At 38.3% G+C, this 15155-nt stretch overlaps 1 protein-coding gene across 2 annotated transcripts in view; it reads right to left on the bottom strand.

Annotated features, from left to right (window-relative positions):
• PDZRN4 (PDZ domain containing ring finger 4) overlaps positions 1-15155 on the bottom strand; it is a 243547-nt gene that overhangs the window by 101843 nt on the left and 126549 nt on the right. Inside the window, exon 1 of one of the 2 annotated variants that reach the window (XM_032200576.1) lies at positions 1386-1526. The exons of the other annotated variant lie outside the window; for it this stretch is intronic. Within the exon in view, the coding sequence (XP_032056467.1) occupies positions 1386-1454 (69 nt within the window). The 5' untranslated portion in view covers positions 1455-1526. Of the gene's footprint in view, positions 1-1385; positions 1527-15155 lie in introns of those variants that run through there. 2 annotated transcript variants of the gene reach the window in all.

The following is a 15155-nucleotide window of genomic DNA, read 5'->3' as shown; positions in this document are numbered from 1 at the left end:
AGACCGTCTTCACACACCAGAGCAGTGGACAGTTACCTGCAAGTGGACATTCTTTTAAGACTGAATATGTCTGCCAGTTCAATGGTAAAAAATGATGCAGAGGTATTGCCCCCAGTAAGTAATTAACAATGTTAATCTTCTTCTTCCTCTCTATGGTGATAAAAAAGAGTCATTTCTGTATTTAATTAATGCAGAGGATCATTTTGGAAACTGGCTAATGAGGCTCTGATCACATTACCATGAAAATGTGCATTAACACTGCAACTGAGAAGGCTGCTTCATGTGTAGAGAATCCACTTTGTAATTAGCCCACTGCAAAATGAATCACGTCAGGAGGAACTCGCAGGGAACCAGTCGGCAATGGGCACTTAGCTGCTGCTGTGCCAATAGACCACCAACGCTGTGAGCTGTTTTTTCCTCCGCGCTGCCTGTCAGCAGCAGCACAGTCCAAAACTGCCAGCGTTCAGCCTCCGTCAACAGCAGTGTGTCAAAGCGAGGACAAATTATAGAGAGGAAGGGAGCAGATGCTGAAAGGCACTAAACTTCAGTATGTGAGGCTCTGTTGTGCCAGGGGAAAAACAAACAAAAAGCTGCAAATCAAATGCTGATTCAATAGGACCTGAGCAAAATTGTGGGCTATTATGGTAAGTGCTTGTTTCGTCTTTTCTTGTCTTATTCTGAAAGAGCTGGGAACACGTTAGCAGCATACTGCTACACTACTGCTCACGCTGCTACGATACTATTTTCCTGCTGCTGAATGAGACACCAAAATAACTAGATGGGATTAAAATCTTTGTCTAGTAGTAGATAGAAATAGCACACCGAGGAATGAACAAGCACACCTCACCACCCATGGAGACCCTGTTGTACTTGGTACCTGTTTCAAGGTAACATGCATATTCTAGAATCATTTCAATTTTAACTAATCTGAAAATTTAATACACTCCTTGGCCAGCACAGACATGCCATAAAAACTTTGTTCCTTAGAAACTTAGAAATACCTGAGATCACAGACCTAACACTTTCAGAGGCAGCAGTGCAACTTATCTGAAATCAGTCTTATTACCAAACCTAAGGGCTCCCTTAAAACACCACCGATACGGTTCAGTGAGACTGCTGCTATATGACTGACATCTTGGCAGAATATGCACAAAAATGTTAAAAGAATCCCACAGGAAGTCATCTGAAGGGGGAGTGGCAAACGAGCAGAAAACAACAGGCACCCAAAATACTAATAATTACCAACCCCCCCAATACAACTTAGCCAGCAAATTTGCAAAGGAAAAAAAAAAAAAGGCAAAACAAAACAAAAGCATGTCTACTTACTGTCTGTAAAGCACATACATTTTTACTCTGGAGATGCTGGTAATATCCTCTGCACTCACCTGTGAAACTTCATAGAGCAGTTTGTAGTGTTCCTCTCTCTTCTGAAAAGTGCACAGATTGCAGCCCATTCTAATAAGCAACACAAGAGCAAAGCCTCTAATTTCCCCAGCACTGAAAGGCAAATGCACTGACAGGGAATTACCCTCCAGACTTGACTACTGTTTTTCATCAGTCACTCCAGCCCAGAAACACAGACACACCACTGAGAGCTGGAAGCACCAGCCAGGGCAGTGTGTAGCAGCATGCTCTTCTTCCCTTTCCCTAACTATCTTACACTCACGTATACACACACAGAGTTTCGACTCAGTTCATGGCAACACTCCCCCTGTCTCTGCATCAGTGCACATGACTACACAGATTCTCACTCATGAATATTAATAGCCTCTCATTGATTATTTATGACAGAACGTGTTAGCGGGGAGGGGTGTCATAGCTGCTGCTGATGACAGATGAATATTCACTAATTAAGAAGCAAATGTACTGTGGTTAAACAAAATTCACTTGTGTCAATACCATCTCTGTTTATTAAGGTTAGAGGGACTAAGGTTTGTGTATTTCACCCACACTTGCCTTAATTTTTACAGCAATCGTGAGACTAATTCATGAATGGGGACTGTAAAGGCACAAGCCAAGTCTTATGTTAGGTCTCCACCTTGTGCAACAGGGATCATCTAATGCATTTAAAATATTTGCAGGCATTATAAGAAAATACTTTTGAAACCTGGGCTGATCAGGTTTAAAGAAAAAAAAAAAAGAAAAAAAAGAAAAAAAAAGAAAGAAAAAGAAAAAAGGAGAGAAAACTAACCCAGATGGCTATACTGCTAATGTCACCTTTGACACCGTCAAATTTAACCAAAATTCCAGCATACTCTTAAAAAGCATGAGTCTGTAACAACTTGTCATAAATATACAGTATATGTGGAAAATGCAGGCATGCAAATTTAGTGCATTTTACATACATACACACATTGTACTGTTTATTAAATAATCTCACATACAAGTTACTTCTGGCATGTAAAACAGATTAATAGTAATTATAGTCCCAATTTCCAAGAAACTTAGCAGCTATACCCTCTTGGACTCCTAGATATCAAAGCTTTTATTACAACATGCTATTATATCTAATTTTACTATTTGTAAATTAGATTTTAATGGCTCCGCAATTCTCAGTGTGTGTATAAAGGCAAGGATGCATTTAAAATTAAACCTATGTGTTAAATGCTACGGCCAATGGAATTCACACTTAATTCTAGGCAGACATTAATTTCTACGCTGTATATTATATCATCTATTAGTAGAGTTCTGCAAAGTAGAAAACAAACAAACAAAAAACATACACATAAAAACATAACAAACCCAAAACCAGAAAATTAGAAGTTGCTTTTGTTTCTTCACTCCTTTCTCAGCAACTCTGTTAATCAAGAACTATGTCCTTCTTTCAAAGCATCTTTAATCTGGAGGGGATAGCAGGTGGGATCCATTGCAGAAATAATTACTCAGAAACCAATGAAACCAGTTAGTTGAGATTGACACTGGGCTCTAAAGAGTTGTAATTACTAAGCACTGATGTAGAGCTACTATTTTTCTTTTTTTTGGTCTAGTTTCCTAAAAGTGCTTTGTCAAACATTTAAAATCGATAACAGGAAATGATTCTAATGAGCACTAATTGTTAACAAATTGGCTTTGCATCCAGCAGGACCTCAAACACCACCAACACCAAGTAGCAAGCAGATCAACAATCATGTGCTGCTTATCAGTCCTGTCCCTTGGGATGTAATAATCCGATTTTCTGGGCCTTAATTTTACCTAACGGTCAGAATGAAAGCCAAGCATAGAAACCTACATGAAAAACTGGACCATTGCTGTAACCTCTAAATAAAAGTGAAGTTTTCTAGACCCTCTATGTAAATTACAGATAGATTGGGACTAAATTTTAATTAAATTTCATCTCCTTTAATAAATGGGCAGAGTCAGGAGGAATCAAATAATGATGATTAACAGAGCAAGCTCTTCTTATATCAGCTTCAAGCACAGTTCTGAAATATAACATTAAGATTTATTTTATTTGGTGAAAGAATCCAAGCAGGCAAATTTGGTTCTGAACTTTCTCAAAGTCCAAGGGGTTCAAAGCCTAAGTGCAGAGGCATGTTCATCATTGTTAGAAAGAATCGGCCTCTGTTCTCCTCCATACCACCATGAAATGCTGCTCATGCTGGGAGGTTTAAACCCATGAAGCAAACATCAGCTCAACCTTTGATGGTTTCTATATTGTGAGGTGCAGAAGGATTCTCAGATGTGCAAATTCTGAACTTAAGAAAGTCAGATCAAGGAACCAGACAACAGTCGTGCAAGGACAACCATGCCATCTTTCGATGAAAGAGTTCTCTCCTTCCACTGACACAACTTCCTCTAACACATACACAGTCTGAAAGCTAAACTACATTCAAAAAAAAGAGCCATGATTTACCCTAGTATATTTTGATAGTCCCTTACAATTAGTTCTTAAAAAAAAAGGGTGGGGAGGAAGGACATATTACTTCAGGAAACTGGTTTTACAGATATAAGAAATAAACAAACAAACAAAAGATATGAAATAAGCAATGGAAAACTGCAGTTAATCTTTCAGCAGTTTCCCTTGGCAGTCTCTTTTTTCATTGCTCTTCCTCTGGTTCTTTTGTTTCCTTCTCTGAATCTGACATAGGCTTCTCCATTCATTTATCAAGTGCCTGCCCTTTGCCCATACATAGAGTAAAAGGGATCTATGTACTGCTTCTACAGCCACTAATGGGCACGGTCTGCAGGGCTGGATAGATTTATTTGTGAAGGAAAGGTATATTTCCAGGTTCTTGACTTCCATCTAAAATATGCTGCTTTGATTTTACATGTGATCAAAATACCAAACTTCATTCAGCACAGAATGAAATTCAAGGTAAAACTTGATTAACTAATGACTAAATTGAAATATATGATGTGCTTTTGTCAAGCTGAATTTGATGTTGGGAAAAAAAGCAATCTTCTTCATTCCTTCCTTCTTTCACTCCTCTTAATCCCCCTCCCACATCAGATTTGTAGCTAAAGGGACCAAAAAGGTACTAAAACATAATCAAGTAATTCTTATTCTACATGTAATTCGAAGATATTTGAATAATTCAATGCTTTTCTTGATTGTGGAGTTCTCCATGTTCATCACCTATAATTTAATGTTACCATAAAGACTAAAATCATAATTTACAGTCAAACCAGGAATGCAATAATGCAAAGGGATGGAGTTCAATTTCAAGAGAGCTACAGCGAAATTTCTGTTAATGTTTTCAAATAAGGTGCCCTTGTTTAGGTCCCCTAATTCATTTTAAGAATCTAGGAGATGACTAACACATTTGGTATATAGTTTCCTCACTGAGGTATAGAAGAATCCAACAAGCAGCCATGCTTGAATGTTTATCATTCCAAATGGGAAAAAAATAATAAGGCAATGACATTACAAATTAAAGGCCACCCACTCCTTAATCTTCTTTATCACACAGCTGAAAGACATATAATGGACTATAAGTGAAGACAGTGAAGTTGTCAGTCCAAACTCAGTGGTGAAACCTGGTGAGGCAAACATGAAATTCCAGGTTTCCTTCACCCTCTCCCAAATGCATGCACTCCATTTGAATTTACCAAGCCCACTCCATACTCAATGAATTTTGAATAATCCTGAGGAATTCAGCTGACAGAATAGATGAAAATGTAATTTACAGTATGAGGGCTGCATACCTGTAAAACAAGAACATCACAAGATAAAGGTACGTGGGGAGACCCTTTGCTTTGCACCATGTAGTTTACATTGTCCTAAACAAAGGCCTGACCTCAGCCTGGAGAGATCTTGCTGTTCATTGAGACAGTGCTTTCCATAAATCCTCAGCTGCTGGAATCAGGTGATTGTATGCATCAGTCAATTTGTCTATTGGAAAAATAAGGCATTTTCCATCCCTATGATTGCAGGGAAAAACTTAAAAACCTTCTGTAAACATAATCCAAAGACTCTGAATTCACACACTGGCTAACCCTTATATCTTTTCAAGTATCAGTCAAAAGGACTGGCTTTTATATTTCTTGTCATAGGTAAAGTAGCACGAAAAAAGTTATCTGAGAATATAAGACTTTAAAATAAGATAATGTAGATACACCTCCAGGCTAAACAAAAGTGCCTACCTTGTCAGCTTTCTTTGGGGGGAAAGTACCATTCCTTTACCAGGCCTACTGGCCAAATTTCAGACAACCCAGATAACTTCTCTTTCTTTTCTCAAAGTTTCATCTGTGATACTCTTTCTGAGGCTTTCACCCAGAGTGGCTTCCTTATCTTTTCTTAAACTGCTGCCATAATCAAATACAGAAATGTTGCAGGACAGCAAGCAAATGATGCCTCTACTGCACCTAGGGCCTTACAAATACATATAAACTTCAAGTAAATAGTGTCAGTTAAATTAATAAAACTGGTCAACATTGGCCCTCAGAGTCTTCTCTAAACTAAGGACTTTGTTAATAAATTGTAAAAGAAACCAGACTTTCTCTTGACTTTCTCTTCCTCATCAGTTAGTTAGAAGGAACCTACCTGGCACACCTTTACTCCCCACCATCCTCCCATGCGATCATATGAAACCAGACTGGTAGCTCTTTACTGCATTAAAAAGTTTCAACACTGTCGAGTGTACAGAATACAATTACTCATAAATCAGCTTAAAATGACTTAAAGGAAATGACAAAATTTTACTCAGGATATCCGAACCTAAAATGTCTGAACAGAGTTATGGAAAAAAAGTCTGACTATAAAGAAATTGGAATATGAAGTCCCACATCAATGAATATTAAATAATGCACTTAAGGAACATTGTTAAAACATCCAGAGTTAGGGGCTCTAAAGTAGTTATTTCTACTCAGAAAATAGATCTGGACTTGTGGAGAGTTTCCTTAAAATCTATATTCAGCGTTCAGCCACAGGAAGAAGCCGAGCAGAATATGAGGATTTTTTGGAAACGACTGACAACAGAGCAAAAACTGTCATCATGGAACAGCAATACCTGCATCCGATCACAGCCAGCAGCACTGGCCTTTCCATCTCTAAATCATTAAATGTAAATGGAAGAGCTGTGGTGAATAGATGAGAAACACAGATGTAAAATAATTCACTTTCCCTACCACTTTCATCTTAACCTTTATTTTCCCCTCCAGTTCTCATATGGAAGATGTTCCTTCTCACATTATGCAAGGAAATAATCAGGAAAAAAAAAATAATTAATGCAAAAAAAGGAAGTTTGCACTTTTTCCAAGTAATTTGAGTGTGGAACTCATTACCAAAACTCATTGGAAGCAAAAAGCAGAAAAGGTTTCAGAAAGGTAAGAGACAACTTTACAACAGAGAACTGTCAGTAGTCATCTGCCTGCTTAGGAAGCCTGTAATTCACTGACCCCTGGGAGCTGTGAGACTGCAGAGAGAGAGCTCTATATGCATCCACCTGCTTGTGTGTTTACGGCTGGCCTCCTCAGAAATCTAATATTGGCAATATGATCCCTTTACTAATTCAATTCTAAAGCTGCAAATTTACCAGTTCTTGCACAACAAACTAGGATATGTACTAAACCCAAAGTTCCTTAGCTAACATTAACTGGTAAAACAGCATATAATCCCAACTGCATTACAAGGCTTTGCTAATAGCTGTGTAACAACTCTGGGCTTTAAACATGTTTATAAAAGCATGATTTGTTACTGTCCTCACTGGTTTCAAAGCTTTTCAAGTTACATCCACACACACACACAAAAAAAAAAAGATTTTTATTATTTTCCCCACATCCAAAGATTATATCTGAGCTTTTTAACATCTATGGGAAAGACTGACCATGTAGAACTGAGACACTACACACCAAATTCAGTTCCACACCAAAGCCAAATATCAATGAAACACCTCAACGAGAAACTGAGTCCACAGCACAAAATGCTAATTCAAGTGCTGAAGCAGCAGGAACTGATACAGAGGATAGGAGCAGCAGCAAGGACTCCCTGCCTCTGCTCTGTCCTCTGATATCCGCATCATTAGAAAAGCTCTTTATTTTTACATTCTTACTTATAATATAAGTAACACCTGTCTTGCAGGAGCATTAATTCAGTGAACCTTTTAAGATTTTTTCAGAGCTTTTCAAAGAATGTATTAGCTAGTGCTGTGACACCCATCCAAGTTCTTCTGCTGAGGCCACCCTCACTGTCTCCAGAAATCAAATGTAATTATAATGTGGTTTATTGATTTAAAGATTTAAGTAGTAAACTATGTGATTATTAGCATGGTGTGCTAATCAGTATCAAAGTATTTCCTTTTAGGTTGCCTTCTGGTTTAACTAGTAGTTGGATACATCTACAACAGTAGTTTTGTCACATCCACTTATTTCCAAAGTGAAGTACAGATGCTGGGAAGAGTAGCCTGTCATATAAATAATGCATTATCATTATAGAGACATATTTACCAATATAGACACTTTGCTGTTTGCTGGCAAAGCTCATACAATTGACAATCTGGAAGAATGATTCAGGGATATATTCAATATAATAGATTATTTTGTCTTGCTCAGTATAAATGACCTACTCTGCTCTAGAAAAACCCTTCAGGACTGGGGATGTCTTCATGGCCTTGAATGGATTTTCATAGTATTGAAGTACAAAAGAAGGCCTGTACTGACTCAGGTCATAAAAGCAGCTGCTTCCCCCTTTGCCAAAACATAAAGATGCTGCAATATTACTGTCAGAAGTTCATGTCAGTATAGTAAAAAGTAATTTTTCAACATAGAAATGTCCTAAGTCTCCAAAGGAGGAGTAAGGCAGAGGGAAAATGGTTGTTTTTGTATGCAATCTATTGTGATCTCATCACCATAAAATTAGTATTAGATCAAGTATGTTATTGAATCTCAAATCTGGCTCCCAACACACACCTGATAGCATGATGCAGGGATGACACTGTGTGATGGTATAGGAGGAACTGTTCATACTGCTCCAGTGTCTGATAGCTGGCTAGTTTGATTTAAAATTACAATTTGAACAGAAATCAGCTCTGTTTGTTGACAGTCATTAACTGACTGCCATAAAAGCACCATTAATTCTGTTGTAGTCAGCAAATGCTTTGTAATGATCTAAAACTAATGCAGCACCCCCTCCTATGAAGCCCCCACAGCAGCGAAGGTTTGCTTTACACACTGTTTGAGCTTTCTAAAGCTTAAAATCACTGCCAGTGCACCTGCTTTCTAGAAGATCATTAGGTAAAAATCCCAACGAAGCCCAATCAACCTGGCTTTAGTTACCTTGCCGTCTGCTTCAGAAGAAAATTAATGTTATTAGATGTGTCTTTCTCTGAAAATTGCTGGTGTTGGGTTACCATGCCAGATGTCTGGGAGGTGCATGGGTCTGTTGGATGCTGCCCCAGGCATGGCCAGGTCCCAGACCCAAAGCTGGCACCATGGGGACACTGCAGCAGCTGCTCCACCAGTGTAGGGGCACTGAGACCCCCTGACACAGTGATCCCAGCTGTGCCAGGCACCCCAAGCCCCACTGCATGCAGTGCTCCTCGCACAGGCCATCGTAAAGCAGCAAGGTCAGGGCTGAGCTCAGGTGTACAGGGGTGGGAAGGGTGGAGAAACTCCTGCTGAGCCACACGGATGGAAACAAATGCAATCCGATTAACAGTGCTTCTTTTTCTTGTGTTTTGATTTCCTGCAGAACAGAAATTAGCATAACAAATCCTGCTTTATCTCTGAACAAAATTTCAGATCCTTAATCTGAAATCTGTTCTTTCCTCTCGGAACAAAGAGCAAAACCATGCAGCTTGTTAGTGTCAGAGGGGAGATTTGTCACAAGTCTGTAGTTTTAGGGGGATGGGTGCCCGCCCTTGCCTCCCAACATTGGTGACACCCCTGGCATGGCTGCTGCTCCCCTTCAGCCTCACTGCAGCATCCTGATACTGACAGCTGTCTGAGCCCTGGACGGGTGCATCTTTTTGAATATAGCTTCCTAATGACTAAATCTGCTAGAGAGAAACAGCCAAAGGCCCATGTACAGTCAAGGAAAAGCATTCAGTCACATTGCAGTCAAAGAATGGTGCCAATTAAAGAGAACTGCTTAACTAATATTTGGCAATGACCAGAAACTGTGAACATGAAAATCACTTAAAAGAAAACTTCAGGTGTGAAGCAGGAATTTTAGAGGCTTGGGTCTCATTCACTTTACCAAGACTGAAGCAGCTAAAAAACCCCAATGTATTCTGAAGATAACTCCTCAGTGTCCTTCTTCACCACTAAGTATTAATAGATGGAAAAGTAGCAACACAAGTGTAAGTCATCTGGGATGAAAATCCTTTCCAATTAAGTTTTCATGCCGTGAAAACACTATCTCCCTGAAGTTTTGGACTTCAAAATATGTTCCTGTTGAAATATACACCCGAGCCCTGAGTGTATTTTGGTTGTCAATATCAGTCATAAATAAAGATAAAGCATAGTCTAGAATGGAGAAATACGATGAGAAATAAAACAAAAATCTCCTGCTCAAAGAATTTCTGCTTTCTAATTCTCCACTGATGTTTCCCCAGTCCTAGGGCTGGGAAAAGGAGTCTCCTTAACGTTTCATTGAATGTATTTACTTAGTAGGAAATGCTCACCCTGCTTTGTCCAATAGCACAGTGTGTGCCCTTGGTACCCCTATACATTACTGAAAGGAGACAATGCTCTTTCTTAAAAGTAATAATAAGATCATATCCTTGCAGGGTAGATATTTTAGAAGATATTCTTTGGAGTTCTTTATCTCAAAGAGCTCAAGGCCACTTGCACAACTTTTATCAGTGGCTCTAGCAAGCCAGATGATGTATTTATGTTTGTAAGAGTTTAATGATGCTCACACACAGACACTTACCTCCCCTGTGCCCCCACACCTACTCATCCACTGGCCCACTCAGACCAAAGTACTCTGCTGTAATATAAAAATGGATAAATCTAACCTCATGTACTCCAAAGACAATTTTAGTGCTACCAAATCATTTAACTTCAAAAGGGAAACGTGCTTCAGGCCAGGTAGACATCTCCTGTGGCTAAATCTGTCCACATTTCTAGCAGTCCATAAGAAGTCAGTCCCCACATTTTCAACTCTTTGTCTTCAGAAAGAGAGATTCTCTCATTTACCACAGGGGAGAAAGTGACATCTGTGAAAAATGAATTTACTTATCATGCTTCAAACTACAGGAGGCATGTATGTGAGCATGTACACAAGAGGGATAAGCTGCACATTTCGAAAACTCACTTATGTTTCATTTCTACAGAATTTCACTTTATACCTTAAAAACAAAACAAAATGACAACAACAACAAAAACAAAACCATAACAGAAGGATCTTTAAATAAGAGGGGAAATATTTAACCTTCTCAAAGTCATTGCTTATCCTCTTTCTGTGATTGTTCCTGTAGAGATATGAAACAAATCACAGCAATAAATAAATAAATAAATAGATAAATAAATAAATAAATACCCCTTCCCCGAAAAATCAAGCAGGAAAATGGACTGGGGAGGAGGATTGTTTTTTTGTTTTGTTTTATTTTGTTTTGTTTTATTTTATTTTATTTTATTTTATTTTATTTTATTTTATTTTATTTTATTTTATTTTATTTTATTTTATTTTTCTGCAAGACCTTTGTATCTAAGTTGAATCTCTTTCATTTCTATCAAGTTCTTGTGCAGGACACTAGGATTATATGTATTAACCTAATTTGGTGATAAGAAAATCCTTACTATAAATCCTTCCATGTGGGACAAATCTGTCAAGATCTTGATTATCAAAACAAATGAACAGACAGTAAAATGTGACATATACAGCATATACTTTACATGATAAATTAGCCCTTGCAAAACTGACAGACACACTGTATCTGGATGTTCAGGTTGCTATGGCAAACAATGCTTTTTCTCCACCAGCTACTGAACCACAAGTTTCTGAAAGAGTGATTGACTTCTAGTACATGACAACAAATTTACTGTGGTTAAACACTACCTGCATATAGCAGTCATATTTCTGTAGTCTTTTTCAAAAGTTAATGCCTCAACGGTGACCTCACCGTGTCACTGCAGTGACTAGCCAGAAGCTGTAAAGTTGTTCTCTTTCCCTTCAGGAGATGCTTTTAGGGATTCAAATAGTGATGGTCAAATAAATTAGGAAACATAATTTATTATGCACTGAGCAACAACAGTGTCAGCTCAGGGAAACCAAGAGAGAGTCTTTCTATCTTAAGATAGAAATGTGAACTACAAATTCAGGTATATTACTCAAAAGTTTGTATGTTACTCATTCCTCAGACCAAGATTATCTTGTAAGAACAGAGGTGGGTTTCTATTGTTGTTCTTGTTTTTAAAGAAACAACAACAAAAAGTTGTTTTTTAAAGTGGGAATTCAAATTCCCACTTTCTGTTTGAATAAAAATAATGAAAAAGTCAATTTCAGCATACTTTGCATCTAGGATGGTGTCTGGAACAGTTAATATAGGATACTTAAGTGATACATTCAAAGAAATGAAGCAAACTCAAAGAGAATCTAGTAAAGCATCCTTAAGAGCTATTTTTCTCAACAAGTCATAAGCAAGCACTCGAGAGCTCTCCTATACAAGACTAAAGCACCAAGAGAAACTAAAAAGTGTCAGTACATTCCTGATGTAAGGCATTCAGAACCTAAATCAGGATAGGCTCACATTTCCTGTAAGAAATTACACAAGTCTCATATGGTAACTGACAACTTCACTGATTACTTCTCCTGGAAACCTGTCAGAAATTCAAATTAAATTAGCCTCTCTCGTCTGTCTTAGCAAAACTCATAAACATGCCTGTGTTCTAGTTGAACTCAAAGGAAAAGGGGATACCAGCTGACCACAAACTCTCATTTAGCTGTTAATTTCTCTGATTACAGGGTGTCTTCTTCCTTTTACGTTATGAAAGACATGCATATTGATCACAAGACAGCAGGGTGCAGGCACAGCTATGACCACCGCATACCCACCGTGAGAAATGATCAGGTGTCTGTATGTCTAGTTAGGAATGCAGAAGGATGCTTTTGCAATCTTTCTGCTTCCTAATGTAGTTCATCATATAAACACTTCACAAAAGGTCACAATTCAACTGATAAAATTAATCATTTAGGCGCTTTTCTGAACACATGCTACCCTAATGGCAAGTTAAATGATAAAATAAGGACAAAAAGAAAAGATCTTGAAAAACTGTCATCATCAGCAACTTTGTCTAAGCTGTGTCTGTACTAATGTTAGAGAAAATTTATATAAAGGTCTATTTTTATTTGAAAATATTTTTATTACTTTACGCACAAGCAGAACAGTAAACAGTTCTGAGCAAGCAAAACACATTACTTTTAACTATTAAATCTTAGCTTCTATAAAAAACATTCTTTGTACTTTTCAGTAAACCATTTACATGACAACAAAACTCAAGTTTCATACAAAATTTTTTATACAACGGTATCAAAGCACTTTACAAAGCCAGGTAATTTTATCATCATTTTACAGACGTGTGAATAATGCAGAAATCTAGCAGTGTGTAATATTAAAACACTACAAATATTTGCCAAAATTTAGTACAACTGTACAAAACGCCAAGAAGATTAATGCGAGGGGGGCTACCCAGCACCAAGTAGGGTGACAGTGTAGCACTAGCACAGGAGAGGATGGAATGTAGGGAATTTCAGCAACTGTTTGGGATGACAAAACAATTTCAAGATCTCTTCGTATGCCTTGCAAAGAAATAAAAAGTGTGACATTAAACACAATTTTGAACAAACAAACAAAATCTTTGCAGGTGGTTCTTATAATAAGCCACATGGAATACGCACAAAAAAGGCAGTAACTTCCTGCTGGCAACATACACCTATGCAGTTTTATCTTGTTTTCTTTCCTCCTTCCCTTACTGTAGTGAAATTTCACTTTTGTATATGCTCCTCCTTATTTTCGTGTTTCCTATGCCCAGCTTAAATTCTATGCCCCTTCGTAACTTTGCATTTGTTTTCCCTTTCATCCATTCACTACACGAATTTCATCCATTCACCATGCCCTTTTGTCTTGCTCCTTCTCCGGTCTTCTCTGCCTGATTTCCCTTCATTAGTTTCAAAATTCTCCATTTTATGCATCCTCCAAGGAGGTGAACTATAAAATAAATCTCCTTACTGGGCAGGAGGCCACAGAGGAGACATGCTAAGAGTGCTCCTTGGGACAGTCCCAGCTTGGGATCTAATGAAAGCAACAGCTGCACACCCACTCTCCTGCACACACCAAACCAAACCAGGATGCCTGGTTTAAATCTTTTAAGGTTTAAATCCTTTTTTTTTTTTTTTTTTTTTTTTTTTATTTCACCCTGCTTCAGAAGTCAGCCTGATCAATGCTATTTCACACTCTCCAGAGCAAGCTTTACTGATCTAACCCCTGACTAAAAATAGATTCATCAAAGCAGCACCAGGGGAGGCAATATTTATCCCCTGCAACACACAGGGAATGTCACGTTACAACTTCCTCTTTGCTTTGCTCTCCTATTAAGAGAAGGGGGGGAAGGAGGAGAGTAAAGGAGGACTCATAGGGCTGAAATGAGCGCCAGCACTGGAAACTGATGCTGTGTATTTATCCACCCACATTAAGTATGGAAGAGGCAGTCACAGTTCGTGCTCCCTCAGCACTCTTGCAAATTCTCATCCTTTCCATCTTTCAGTGGGTGACAGAAAATAGCAGTTACTGACAAATGCTGGGGGAAAGCACAAGACCTAACCAATAAATAATAAATGTATCCATATCTCTAGAACGCCTTCCTTCAAGTCCACACAAAGTAAATATGAGAATCCCCACAGGAAGTAATGGAAGCTGCCAATTCCATTCATAAAGGTGAATAAGTGAATCTTCTTACTTCTTCCCTGCATTTCATTTCTTTACAAATCTACAAACCTAGAATACAGCAGAACATATTCGTTTGCACACACAAGGCAGCCTTTCCTTTGCTAAGCACCCCAGTGCTATGGGAGGTAAATGGAGAGGCTGTGGGGAGCTTTTTCTCTGCAGGAGTTCCCTAACAGCCCTGCACAGAAAGAAGCAAGGCTGTCTTTGTTGTTTGATCACGTCAGAGAAGATTACTTCCTATACAAAACTCAATTTGATTGCTACATGGACGTGGTATGAAAAGTTACTTGTGCCACTTCAAGCACCTATTTGTTTCCTCTTCAGCCATTGGCTCCTGTTCCTTCCTCTAAGTTTTTTATCTTGGTGTACTTTTCCCAAGGACAGTTTCACACTTCTCTTCAATGGTGGGTCTACTGCTAATTTCTTTGGTGCCTTCTCTACATCGTCCAGATCGTTTTTCTATATGGAACCAAAAAATAAATCCCCCTGAAAGGTTGAGCCACATCAAAGCTTGAATTTTTTTTTTTTTTTTATCAATTACCTTTCAAGGTGGGCATCTTCACCACTAGGGACTCTCACATTCAAACCTCATCTGCTACTCTGTCCTATTTTTACTTCTGCTCCTACAGTTCTGGATCTCTCCATAGCTGGGCTGTGACATCTTCAGATGAAGATGCAACCTCTGTCATCTTCTTCTGAACACACTATGTTGAAAAACACCAAAAAGAAAAGGTTTCTTCACCCACTCTCAGACAGAACTATCCCTGGAACTGATTTTTGCACACCTGATATATGAATCTAAAACTTGCAGTGCAAATGGATGAATGA

Source organism: Aythya fuligula, chromosome 1, assembly GCF_009819795.1.
Source record: "Aythya fuligula isolate bAytFul2 chromosome 1, bAytFul2.pri, whole genome shotgun sequence".
Lineage (NCBI taxonomy): Eukaryota > Metazoa > Chordata > Aves > Anseriformes > Anatidae > Aythya > Aythya fuligula.
This window is presented reverse-complemented; position numbering and strand designations above follow the sequence as displayed.